Source organism: Lathyrus oleraceus, chromosome 7 (assembly GCF_024323335.1).
Source record: "Lathyrus oleraceus cultivar Zhongwan6 chromosome 7, CAAS_Psat_ZW6_1.0, whole genome shotgun sequence".
NCBI lineage: Eukaryota > Viridiplantae > Streptophyta > Magnoliopsida > Fabales > Fabaceae > Lathyrus > Lathyrus oleraceus.
In genome coordinates this window covers 116,743,678-116,757,529 of record NC_066585.1, presented here as the reverse complement: position 1 = coordinate 116,757,529, position 13,852 = coordinate 116,743,678, and the positions used below count along the sequence as shown (strand labels likewise).

Here is a 13,852-nt window from a genome sequence, read left to right as displayed (position 1 = left end):
ACACATATGTCTGTGTTGCATCAAACCTATTGTATCGTCTTCAAGTCAACTTTGATGAAAAACATGTCTATGTTGGGATATTAAATTGCTTAAATCTAGCTGCTTGAGTTATCCTATTTTCTTTATGTCCTTGAAATGATCACGAGTTTAGTGACACCATTGAAATATCTTGTCTAGAAATCATCTTGATGAGATTCTAAGCTTCCATCTTATTTTAAATTTGCTCCCCCTCCCCCCCTAAAAATATCTCTGATTTTGTGTTAAAAAGTATTTGAGATTGTTTTAAAGGGGATCCGTCTATTCACCCCCCATTTCTAGACCTTTTTCTTATTTATATCCTCAACCAACATGCATGACACACTTATAAGTTTACCAAAGAAAGAGATGACTCAAATCTCAATCTTGGTAATCAAAGAGCATCATATAACAAAGCCGATTTAGATTATGAACATAAAAATAATGCTAAATGTTTTAGTAACACATGTCATACTAATAATATCTCTAAATGTAATGTGCTTAAATGAAATTCTTGCAATAAAAATAGCCATGTCTGAACAAGAAAGAACTATTTATACAGACTCGTTAAGAAAGAAATATATCTAAAGTCTCATAAAGTTAAAAAAGCAAGCACAAGCTTAAGTATTCAAGTTTCAGATGAAAAAGAATATCAAAGTTTAATAAAAAGGAACTAAAGTTAAGTTCCAATTGAAAGAGCCAATTAAAGTCAAAGAAAGTTGAAAGGAGTTGAAGTATGAAGTTGTGAACGCTCTCATGATCTTTTGATTTTCATTTTATAAAGTTTTTGATAAATTAATTGTAAATGAAACAAGAGTAATTCTTGAGGTACTAAAGCAATGCACGCGCACGCGTGCATAAAAAAAAGTATTTTCAAACCACTCATCTTTTTTATAAAACTGTTTAAATCCAATTCATCCAAGTGTTTAAATGATTAATAGGATTGGTTGATAAATTAAGAAGGAAAAATACATTGGTTAATCAATTAAGCCTTGCTTACAATCGATTAAAACAAAGTGACATCGAAATTCAAAATTTCTTTTTTAGGTTAAGCTGAACGATTAATACATGAATTTAATCGACTAAAAGATCAAAAAGCCCATGGGTTGTTACCTTTTTGAGCCAAAATGTTTCCTATATAAATAAGGCTTCTCTTCATTTCAAAATACACTAATTTTTCAAAATACAATTTTTCTCCTATCTTTCTATTTCTCTTTCTTTTGTGAAGTTCTTTTTCACTAGAGTTACCTTAGTGGCAAGAAAGTGAAATTTTTCATCTTAGACTTGTGTTATATTAGTGTTATGCTGAAATTGTTTATTCAAGAGTATAATTCCCTTGTGATCAGTTTGTAGTAGATTTGAAGCTTGGAGGCTAAACTTCTAAAAAACTTAGTTTAAGGCCGTTGAGAAGAACCTATGTAAAAGCTATGGATTGTTTAATTAAGATTGTTTGAAATGATCTTGTGTAAAATCTCAAGTTTGTTTGTGTAAGGTTGTTGGGCTGATGTTGTGTAAAACGTTAAGTTATTTTGTAAGGTTGTTTGAGCTAATCATGTGCAAAAGCTAAAGATTGTTTTACTTGAAATCTCAAGGAGAAACACTTGAGTATTGGAGTGGGTCAAGTGGTTTAGACCGAACTGAGATAATTCTATGGTGTGATCTATTTATTATTTTCTTTTTGTTATTTATATTTATTTCACTTCTCCTTTTTATCATTCAGATGGTTCATCTCTTTTTATTTCTCTCTTTTAACATAAACTGTTTTCAAATCAAAATATTTTTGTAAGTCGATTTTTGAAATTTGAATAACACAACTAATTTCCTATTGTGTTTGGGGTCACTTTGTTAACATAAATATCTATACACTAACTTGAAAGGGGGTGTTAGAATAATAATATAATTTCCCTATTTATTCATTTTCTATATGAAATTGTAATCACACTATTTGTATTTATTATTGTAGAAGAATAAGATATAAAAGTAATCCCTATTTTCTAATAAAAACATCCAAATTTATTTAATGATCATTCTTGTTTGATAAATCTAGTGAGTGTTTTTAGAAAATCCAAACATGTGCATTATCTTGATTGTTAATCAAGAATTAACATTTTCCTTTATTGTGAATAATTTACATTCCTAGAGTAGAATATTAGTCACTATGAATTATAATTAGTCATTATGAATTGTAATTACATGTAATTACAGAAACTATTACATATAGTATGAAATACAATAGAGAAAGACATGAAACCAATTTTCCTGACATGGTATCAGAGGTTCGATCAAACCAAACCTGTGAAATCGTGATATCTTGGCCTTAATTGTTCAGCGACACCCCATTGGGCCTCTCTACAAATTAATTCTTCCATTTTATTCGTTGTAATTTTGTAAAAAAAATCAAAACCTTGAATGTAGCTGATGTAGTTGTTTGCGATTTCATGCCTTCTCTTGGTTTTGTCTCGGTGATTCTCAAATTTGAGGATTAAGATCATGATTCTTGAAAGTGTTACATTTTTTGTTTATGTGAGCTTTCGAGTACTGAGTTTAGTTGGCGTCTCTTGATTTTGTCTTTGGTTTGTGATTCGGTGTTTCCTTATGATCGTGATTTTGTCTTTGATTCGTGATTTAGTGTTGCTTGGTGACCGTGATTTGGGGTTTGCGATCAATTTTTGCTTGAAATCATAATTGGTGTTTGTTTACAATTCACATTCAGGTTTGGTGCTTTTGTTTGTGGTATCGTGCATTTACTGGTAACTCTGGTAACTTCATTCTTTGTGTATTCAAGCACTTACACAGGTTAAAAAAAATCAAACAATGTTGCACGTGAAGGTTACTTTATTTTCTATAGTGATAAAACTATATTATAGAGGTTTAAGGGCTCATATCATGAATTCGGAAAGTGAAAAAAGTTGTTTTTGTATCTGTTTTACTAGTAGAATTATCAACTTGGAAATTGCAATTCAAAAATTATGTCAAAGGAAAGGGACTATAGAGTCACATAGATGATGTCTCCAAAACACCAATTGATAAAGTTTCATTGGATGAATGAGAAACCAAATATGCTCAAATAATAATTTGGATCCTCAGTACCATTGTTCCTCAAATGATCAATAATTTGTGCTTATTTCAACTGCGCAAGAAATATGGAACTATTTGAAGTGTAGTTATAACCAAGACAATGTTGCCAAGAATTTTCAGTTAGAGATGGAGATAGGAAATTACAAACAAGGTAATTTATCCATTCAAGAATATTATTATGGTTTTATGAGTCTGTTAACATAACACTTTGCTCTTATACATATCGGTTTTCCCAAGACTTCTCTCATGGCTATTAATGGGATATACAACATAATTAGACTAAATCAATTTCTCATGAACCTTCGTCCAAAATTTGAAGTTGTCAAAGGTGCTTTGCTGAATAGGAAACTCGTTCATTCTTTAGATACATATGTTAAAGAATTTCTAAGGGAGGAACAATGTCTTATTACTCAATAAGCCATGTTTCATGAAGTTTTTATTTTTTAATTTATGATGGTTGCATATGTTGCTCATAGTAGAGGCAAAGGCCGTGATATGAGACAAGTTCAATATTTCTCTTGCAAACAATTTAGACATATTTCTTGTAACTATAGCAAGAAGTTTTGTAATTATTGCAAGCAGTACGAACATATTATCGCTAAGTGTCATACCCGTCCTCCATGACCAACACAATGTTATGTGCAGACATCCCATGCAACTACTAATTCTGCAGTTGGTCTTTCCATTATTGGCACATCAAATAATGGTGTTATACAGTCTAAATGAATTCAACAAATGGTACTTTCTATTCTTTTAGCCTTGGGAGTTTATGGCAGGTCTTCTAATGTTTCTCGCCCATGGTTTCTTGATTTGGATGCATCCAATCACATGAAGGTTCCTTAAAATATTTGCACACTTTACAATCTTATCAAGGTAATCAAAAAATTCAAATATTTAATGGTAATACATTATCTATCACTGATGTTGGTGACATAAACTCTTATTTTGGGATGTGCTTGTATCACATGGACTTGCTTCCAATTTATTATCTGTTGGTCAATTGGCAGATAAAAATTATAATATTAACTTTTCGAGTGTTGGTTGTCTTGCGAATGAGCAGGTGTTGGGGAATGTGATCACGGATGGGCCTAAAGTGGGAAGAATTTTTCCACTCCAGTTTATTTCTAGTCATTTGTCTCTTGCTTGTAATAATGTTTTGAATTCTTATGAGGATTAGAATAGAAAATTGGGTCATCCAAACTATATAGTTTTGTCTCATTTATTTAAAATGGTTTATGGGGAAATAAAAATGGCATTTTAATGCCACTGTTCAGTTTGTAAATTATGTAAAAGTAAAACAATTCCTTTTCAGGTTGGTGCTCGTCGTGCTTCCACTTATTTTAAGATGATTCATAGTGATGTTTCGGAACATCTCATGTAGTTTCTCATGCTCATTATAAATATTTTGTCACATTTATTGACGATTATTATGGTTTTACTTAGATAGATTTTCTTTGGTCTAAATCTAAAGCGTTTTCTATGTTTCAGAAATTTTTGACATATGTTGAAACTTAATTTCAAGTAAGTATTAAAAAAATCTCTGGCTTTGGTGGTGAGTACATGTCTCATGAGTTTCACGAATATCTTCAACAAAAAGGCATCTTGTATCAATGATCTTCTCCAAATACCCCTCAACAAAATGACATGGAAAAACGTAAGATTCGTCATTTGCTTTATGTAACACACACCTTGCTTCTCAAAGCTTTTGTTACATCCCGATTTTGGATGGAGGTTCTTTCCACAATTCTCTTCTCGATAAATCATCTTCCTTCTCTAGTTATTGATCCTGACTTTCCTTTTTTTTTCTTTTTAAAATTCAACCTAATTATAATGCTTTACGTACTTTTGGGTGTGTATGTTTTGTTCATTTACCTCCATGTGAAAGACACGGTCTATTTAGGGTGCATTTATGGGGTATAGTCAATCTCATACGGGATTTGTGTGTTATGATGTCTCTAACCATCATTTTCGCATTTCTAGGAATGTGAAATTTTTTGATAATCAATTTATGTTTCCATGTGTTTCTTCTTCCATGAATGATATTGTTACTCTTCCTAAGTTTTCTATTATGACTCAAACTATAGCACATTATAAACTAGGCCATGTATATGTCAGAAAACACTTACAACAGGTTCCCACAACCCTTCCTGATACTGAACCGCCACCTGATTCTGTACTAGTAAAACCACGATGTTCTGGTCGAATATCTCGAGTACCAGATAGAGATTCACCAGACATGTATGATTCCTCACATACTTCTATGACTGCCACACTCTCTAGCATGCCTATTCCTACTTGTTACTTACAAGTTGTGAACAATGTGCATTGGATAAAAGTAATCAATGAGACACTTCAGGATCTTAAAACGAATTTCATATGAGATATTATCTCTTGTCCTCCAAATGTCAAGCCCATTGACTATAAAAAGGTGTATTGTGCGAAATTGATTTCGGATGGGTCCATCAACTGTTACAAGGCTTGCTTGGTTGCCTTAGGAAACAAGAAAAAATTTGGAATTAACTATGATGAGACATTTGCACCAGTTGCCAAAATGACAATTTTTCGCATTGTAATTTCATAGTTGCTTTTAAGGGATGGTCTCTTCGTAAAATGGATGTGAAGAATGTTTTTCTTCATGGTGACTTAACTAAAGATATTTATATGACACCTCCCCAACACACGTTCTCTTCACCCAAGGATGTTTGCAAGTTTAAATTCTCCTTTTATGGATTGAAATAAGTAGGGGTGGAAAGTGGGTACGACACGCCGGGCATGCCCATTTTCCCACTTTTTTTATAGGGAGGGCCATGTTTTTAGGCTTGCACCCTCTAATGTGTCATCCCTATTTGTCCCCTTTTTATGAGCTTTTACGGACGTGGGCATTTACATAAATTTTTACATTTTTAGGCTTTAAAGGTGTAGTGCTCATTTTCCCTCCCCACACTGCCTTCATTTTTGCGGGACATACCAAAGTTTTAGGTCTGCACCCTCAACTATGCTCGCCGCTCGCCCTATTTTATTTTTGTGAGCTTTTGGTGGACTGACCTAAACGCGGCAAGCACCCAAAGCATCGTATGAGAAATTCCTTTCCATTATACTTTGGTTCTCATTTACTCAAAGTCAGTATCATTCCTCTCTATTTATTCATAACACATCTATGATAATTATCTTACGGGTTTTGATTGTTACGGGTTTTAATTATGATTCCGTTCAAAGACTTAAATAGGAGTTACAAGCTTCATTTCATATGAAGGATCTTGGTAAACTGCATTATTTTCTTGGTATTGAGGTTCACTATACATCCAAGGGCATCTTTCTCCATCAACACAAGTATGTTGCAAAATTGATTTTTATGGCTGGTTTCCAAACGAATAATCTAGTAGATACTCCCTTTGAGGTTAATGTTAAATATCATCCTGATGATGGTGTTCTCTTATTTGATCTTATTGTATCGATAACTCATAGGTAGCCTAAATTACATGACTATTACTCGCTTTGACATATCTTTTTTTGTTCAACAAGTAAGTTAATTCATGCATTATCCTTGCCATCTTCACTTGGTCGCGGTTCGTCGTACAATTCATTACTTGAAGGGAACCTCTCATCGCATATTATTCATTCTCGTCCAATTTCTCTTCAGTGCTTAAAGTGATGCTGATAGGGGATGCTATCTTGATACTCGTCAATCTGTCACTGGTCGGTGCATGTTTCTTGGTTCTTCATTGATCTATTGGAAAAGTAAGAAGCGAGCAAGAGTTCTAAATCTCCTACTGAATTTGAGTATCGTGTTATGTCTGTTGCTTGTTCAGATATATTTTGGCTCCGTGGTCTTTTGGATGAACTTGGATTTCCCCAAACAGAGCCAACTTCACTTTATGCTCACAATATAAGTGTCATTCAAATTGTTGCAAATCCTATTTTTCATGAACGCATCAAACATATAGAAGTTGATAGTCATTCAATCGGTGATGCCTATAATGGCCGACTAATATCACTTCCTTATATCGGTACTTGTAGGCCGTAAATATTCTTACCAAGGTTGTTCCACACCCACGACATTAATTTCTTGCTAGCAAATCGATGTTCTTTGACCGACCACATCAATTTGCGGAGAATTATTACTTGTTTTTATTGTGAATAATTTATTTTTATAAAATAGAAGATCAATCATTATGAATTATTATTAGTCATTATAAATTATAATTACATGTAATTACTAACACTATATATATATATATATATATAAAATAAAGAAAGACATCCGGCCAATTTTATCAAATTAATTGTTAATTAACAAAACTAGATAAAATTTAATTACAGGAAATGTATATTTAAATCTTTGAAAACATAGTTCAAGTTTGAGAAATGAAATTATCCCTTACTCATTCCAAACACATCAGAATCACCTGTGCTGGCCCTATCGCCACCTTTCCAACCATACTTTATCTTTAATAAAAGTGCATCTAACTGATTATACCACACCTTGATTTGCAACACTTCCTAATATCATTCACAAATCTTACTTCCCTTACCAATAATCATACTATCATGACGCACCACCTTCATGACATGCAAAAGATACACCTTTATGGACGAAACGTTGCACCTAATTAACCAATCATTAATTCTACCCCCTAAACTATAAAAGGAAACCCTTTCTTCATCTTCCTTCACAGCACCACCAAACAACAATATAAGCACTAGTTTCTTGTACTATATTCTCACAAACAATACTTCAAAAATCACAAATATGAAGAGCACCATGCAGCATTCTCTCATCTCAACCTCATTCCTTCTCTTTGCACTGGCTTTCTACTCCACCGCTACTTTAGCCCAACTCTCCCCAATTCAACCTCCAACAACAACATCACCACCATTACCATCAACCACAGCATCACCGCCATTATCAGCAACAACAGCAACCGCACCATCACCAGGATTAAACACAGTTCCACTTGTACCAACAACACCAACTGGTGCACCATCACCCCTCATCCCAAAAGGACCCACCATTGACATAATCAACATCCTCCAAAAAGCAAAGAGATTTTCCGTCCTAATCCGTCTTCTCAAAACAACACAATTAATCAACCAGCTCAACTCACAGCTAGTATCATCATCAGGTTCAGGTGGTTTAACAATTTTTGCACCAGAAGACAGTGACTTCTCCAAACTCAAAGCAGGATTCTTAAACTCTCTATCTGATAGACAAAAAGTTGAACTCTTACAGTTTCATACTCTTGCTTCATTCATTTCAATCTCAAACTTTGATACCTTAACCAACCCTGTTCAAACACAAGCCGGTGATGATGCTAGGCTTCAACTTAATGTTACTACTTACGGTGGAAACCAAGTTAGTATGGCTACTGGAGCCGTTAATGCTTCCGTTACCGGTACTGTTTATACTGATAGCAAACTTGCTATTTATCAAGTCGATAAGGTTCTTCTTCCTCTTGATCTTGTTCTTCCGGCTAAGGCTCCAGCGTTAGCCCCTGCGCCTGGTAAGGGTTTGCCCAAGGTTGGAAAAACTAATTCTTCTGTGCTAGATGATGGTAGCAGTGCAGGTAGCGATGATAGTGATGGGAAGGTTTTGCCGGCGGAAGCATCTAAGGCAGGGGCTGTGGTGATGTGGGTGAATCTTGTGGTTTTTGGAATGACTTTGGTTGGTGGAGTTGTTCTTTAAGATTGATGTTGAATTATCGATTTTGTTGTAAATTTTTTTATGTTTTTGTTTTGCTCAGTTTTGTGTGAGTGATTCTGTTTTCATTTGAGGTTCTTTTAGTATTTTTATTCTTCTTCTATGTTCTTTGGGTAACTTGTAATTTGTGTTTCTTACACGAATTATTAAAATCCAATTTATATACGATTTAGGTTCTGTAAATAATTATTTCCAATGATATACTTTGTTAAATGAAATTTTATAATTTAAGTATTGTAATCGGTTAATATTGAGGAGTAATTGATTATAGCAGAGCGAAAATCATTTTTAAACTGAAGAAATTGAAATTGTATCGTGGGTATAATCGATTACGTAACTGGTTACCATTTAAAGAATTTCTTTTGTAACAGCGGTAACAAATTACATGTTTAGTGTAACCAATTGCACGTCCGAGAATTCAGTTTTTTTAGTTATTTGATTGTGTAGTTTGTATATCAATTATCTTGTAACATTATATATATATATATATATATATATATATATATATATATATATATATATATATATATATATATATATTTATTGGAGACATCCTCATTAACGAGAATAGAAAATACTTTCTCACTCTCAATTCCTCTCTCTCTCCTCACACTCTAATTTTCTCCATTATTCACCAACCTTGTAATTCCAAATTCTAATATTTGGCATCAAGATCCTGGTTCAGATCCACAAACACCAGCGTGCAACATGAAATATGTATCCAATGAAAGAATCTCTACAAACCTTCACATCCTTGATGCAAAGAATTATGACAAATGGAGTAAACAAATGAAAGTGTTGTTTCGCTATCAAGATGTTCTTGAAGTGATCAAGAACATGGTGAATCCCTTTGCCCAAGGTGCAACGGATGCACATCGAACATTGCATAAGGAAGGAAAGAAGAAAGACTTCAAGGCGCTGTTTTTGATCCATCAATGTGTGGATGGTGACAACTTTGAGAAAATTGGTGATTCTGAATTGTCAAAGCGTGAGAAGTCTTAGAGAAGGCATACACAAGGGCTGACAAGGCGAAGGTGATGAGGTTACAAACTCACAAGCGTCAATTTGAATTGATTCAAATGGAAGAAAATGAGACAATCAACAATTTCAGAACAACAATCACTCGGTTGGTGAATCAAGTGAAGGCATGTTGTAATATCCCACACCCCCTTAAATGCTCAATTAGTTGTCAGTTGAGGCCTATTGAGTTCCTATGCACTCTATCTCTTGTCAGTTGGAACAATTAGAGCTCCTATGTGTTATAAATGTTGTCAGTTGGGACCAATAGAGTAACTAGTGAACTCTGAAGAGATCAATCCTTATTAAAAGAGAAGGACCATTATTAATAAGTACAACAAGGGACATTTTGATAACATTAATAATTGGTCAATTAGTACTAGAAGACAAAATTTCAATCGAGATATTTTATATTAGAAAAAGTGGATAAGAAGGAAAAGAGAAGATAGATAGAGTTATCAGAAAAAAAGAAGAAGAAATCATCTATATTACATCAATTTCACCATCCTCTTCAAGAACCAATTGATTGGTTAAGCCCAGAAACGTGAATTAGGGGTCAAACCCGAGACCTCCTTGATATGGTACAAGTCTTACTACTAGACCAAGGGCTTTGTTGTTGAATACTTATGCAATGAATAAATATTAACCTAAATCTTGATTAGGATAGATTGATAAATTAATTGAGTGTAATAGCTTGACTATGTTTCTTGTACCATGTTATATTACTTTGTGTATACTTTATGAAAGTTATGAATCATATTATGATATATGTTAAGTGTTGTTATTGTGTGTGTGCATGAATGGTTAAAAACATATGATGATTAGTGAGGAAATCTTAGGAGTACAACTTGATTAATAACTTAGAAAGATAATCTAGGTTATGGAAATGAGTATACGGTGATGCTTGGACGCAACGGTACCTAGGTGTGTATCGTGGAGAAGTATTCACTTGGTAAACGAATCAATATGTTTTGTATGGAACATGTACGATTTATGTAATGAGAGTGGGTCATGTTATGATGCCATGAAAATTGATATGATATCATGAGAGTTTGTTGATATTTGGTGAGGAACCTTTGTTCCAAAAGTCCTATTTGTTGTTGAGAATTAATCATGTATTCGGAATTAGTTGTGATTGTGCAAATACCACTTCAAGGGCTTAGGTAAAGCGGTAAGTGGGTATGTGACACCAATGATTCGTGCCTCAATTGGGTTTGATCCCCAACCATGGCGGACATGGGGGAAAGGTGGACACCTAAGTGGGTTAGAGGGTCATACGGTGAAAGATACCCTAAGTGGGTTAGAGGCACATACGGGTGACGTTCGCTTGAACTGGGGATTAAGCCTCATAGAGGACCCGATATCCATCGTGAAAGTAAAATCATACGAGCATGCATGAACCGAGCCTGGCTTAGACGTAGGTTTGTTCGAGGATTGATGTTTCGTGAATCCGAATAGTGATTTGTTGAGTGGATGCACTCAAGTGACACGTTTCCATACATTGTGATTATCCCTTAGTTGCTGAAGTCTAAGTTACAAGGTGCGAGTGATGCACAAGTAACGAAAGATGAGTACTTGAGTTAGAATTGACTAGAAACCCTGTAGAGATGAGTGGACCCATAGGATAGGAGAACTCACTGAGATTATCATCTCACCCCAATATTGTTGTTGCTTTTCAGGTGTTGTTTGCAGGTTATATTATTCATAAGGGGTTGTCTACTGATGTTTCAAGGGATGCTGATTATTGTCATCTTCCGCTGTGGAGTTGTGTATAATGAATATATTGTATATAGTTCTTAGATTTATTATTAGGATTTATTGTATGACATGTCTCATTGACGTTTTTAGTTTGGACATGTGTATATAATGATGCCATTAGGCACTTATGTTGTGACAGTACCAAAATTTAACACTTGTATGATATCATTCTAGATATATATTATACGGGTCGTTACACATGTGGAGAAACAGTCACAAAGCAATATGTTGTAGTGAAAATCTTGCATCCTTTAACGCCAAGATTTGACAACATGGTTGTTGCGATTGAGGAATCGAATGACCCTGTGACGATGAGCAAAGAGGAACTGCAAAGCTCTCTTGAGACTCATGATCAAAGGATGGAAGAGAGAAATAATGATAAGACAAAGGCGGAGATCGCTTTGCAAGCTCGCTTCAACAAGAAGGACAAGAGATCGAAAGGAAAATGGCCCATGAAGAGTAAAGGGAATTTTCATAATTTTGGTGGAAGAGAGTCCTAAATTTCTAAGAATTCGACTTGTTAAAGGGGTGAGAGAAGCTGCAATAAAAATGGTGGTCAAGACAACTTTAGAGGTGAAAGGAACAGTTTTGACAAAAGCACGACAAAATGCTTTAAGTGTCAAAGGTTCGATCATTTTGCAAGAGAGTGCAATGCGAACAAGAAGAAACCTCAAGAAGATGAAGCCAAAGTTGTAAAATAAGAGTTTGATAAGGAGAATACACTCTTGGTCATGATCACAGAAGGAGAATATAGTAGCATTAGGCTGTGGGGCAACACCAACAACAATTTTGGGAATGCTGCAAAAACATATTGTAACCAGTTACGTGAAAGTTGTAATTGATTACATGCATAAGAGAATGTTATGGTGATTGTGATAGAAGGAGTCAAGTGCAGCGAAAAATGGTATTTGGACTCAGGATGTTCTCTCATATAACGGTGAGGAAGGATTGGTTTGATAATATCAATCGCGCCACTAAGAACAAAGTGAAGTTCGCAGATGACACCACTCTAGCGGCCGATGGGATCAGTGATGTTTTGATCACGAGTAGGGATGGTGGACATTACTTGATCAAATATGTATTGCACATTCCTATAATCAAATGTATCCTTCTAAGTATGAGCCAATTGCTTAAGAAGGTTTACAAGATTCACATTGAAAACAAGGGGTTTCACGTTATGGATGCAAACGAGGTTTTGGTCCTTAAAGCTCCTATGGCTACCAATAGAACCTTAAAGGTTGAGCTGAAGGTTATGAAGCATAGATGTCTTGATACAACAGTGAGTCGAGAAGAGTGGATATGGCATTATCGTCTTGTGCATCTCAATTTCCGAGATCTCAAAGACTTGCAAAATAGGAGAATGGTAATGGGGTTGCCGTTGATCAACATACCGGCTGCAATTCATGAAGAATGTGTGCATGAGGATAAACATAAGGGTAAGCGTAGGAGAATGGCGATCCAAAATGCAACGGAAATTAAAATTTTCTCCTTTAGTGATCCTTACGAATGGGCATGATCAGTGATAGAATATTTACCTCTTGTGACGATTGAAACCTTTGATGCAGATTTACAAAGCGATCACGAATGTTGAACGACGACAACGCCTCTACTCAGTCCACATGAAGGGATTCCTTCAATCTCAGTGCTAGCTGCTATGAATGAAGGCTTTGAGTGAGTGAGTGAGAGAGAGAGAGAGAGAGAGAGAGAGAAAACGAAAATGCAACCGCAATTAATGCTTCTACACAAGGGTTCTATTTATAGAACCACTTGTGAGGGCTTCAAGCTAAAAAAACCACTTAAGTGTATGTGGCCCATATCTTATAATATGCCCAAAATCACTTAAGCCCATGGTACCTTACCATATTTCGTATTCTACTTAAGTACATTGTACCTTACGATGTTCTACAATTCACTTAAGTGCACCGTACCTTACGGTGTTCCTTAGTTACTCTATCTCTCATCAATTTGTCCTTTGTGTGTAACCCTGTAGGTTTTCGCGGCATTGGCAATTATATTAAATCACGTATTTAACATAATAAACAGTGAGCCGTATCTAGCAACACATCACTGCTATCCAAGACACGAAAATGTCATGTGATCTGACAAATCCTTCTGTGATAATACTTATGCGTATAATTACCCTTTTGCCCTTATGTCTATATTGAACACAAGGGATAGACCGTGTCATCCTTGTCCAGTTCAATATTGGGCCCATAGACATTTATCCTGTTATGCAGGATAGACAAATTCCATCTAGGTCACTCATGTCCCTCGGCATGCTTCGTG

General features: G+C 34.9%; 1 protein-coding gene across 1 annotated transcript; it reads left to right on the top strand.

Annotated features, from left to right (window-relative positions):
- The first annotated feature begins 7,771 nt into the window (after positions 1–7,771).
- On the top strand, positions 7,772–8,956 carry LOC127104908 (fasciclin-like arabinogalactan protein 11). Its single transcript, XM_051042048.1, has one exon. The coding sequence runs from the start codon at positions 7,844–7,846 to the stop codon at positions 8,774–8,776; it is 933 nt and encodes a 310-aa protein (XP_050898005.1). The 5' UTR covers positions 7,772–7,843; the 3' UTR covers positions 8,777–8,956.
- The last annotated feature ends 4,896 nt before the right edge of the window (positions 8,957–13,852 follow it).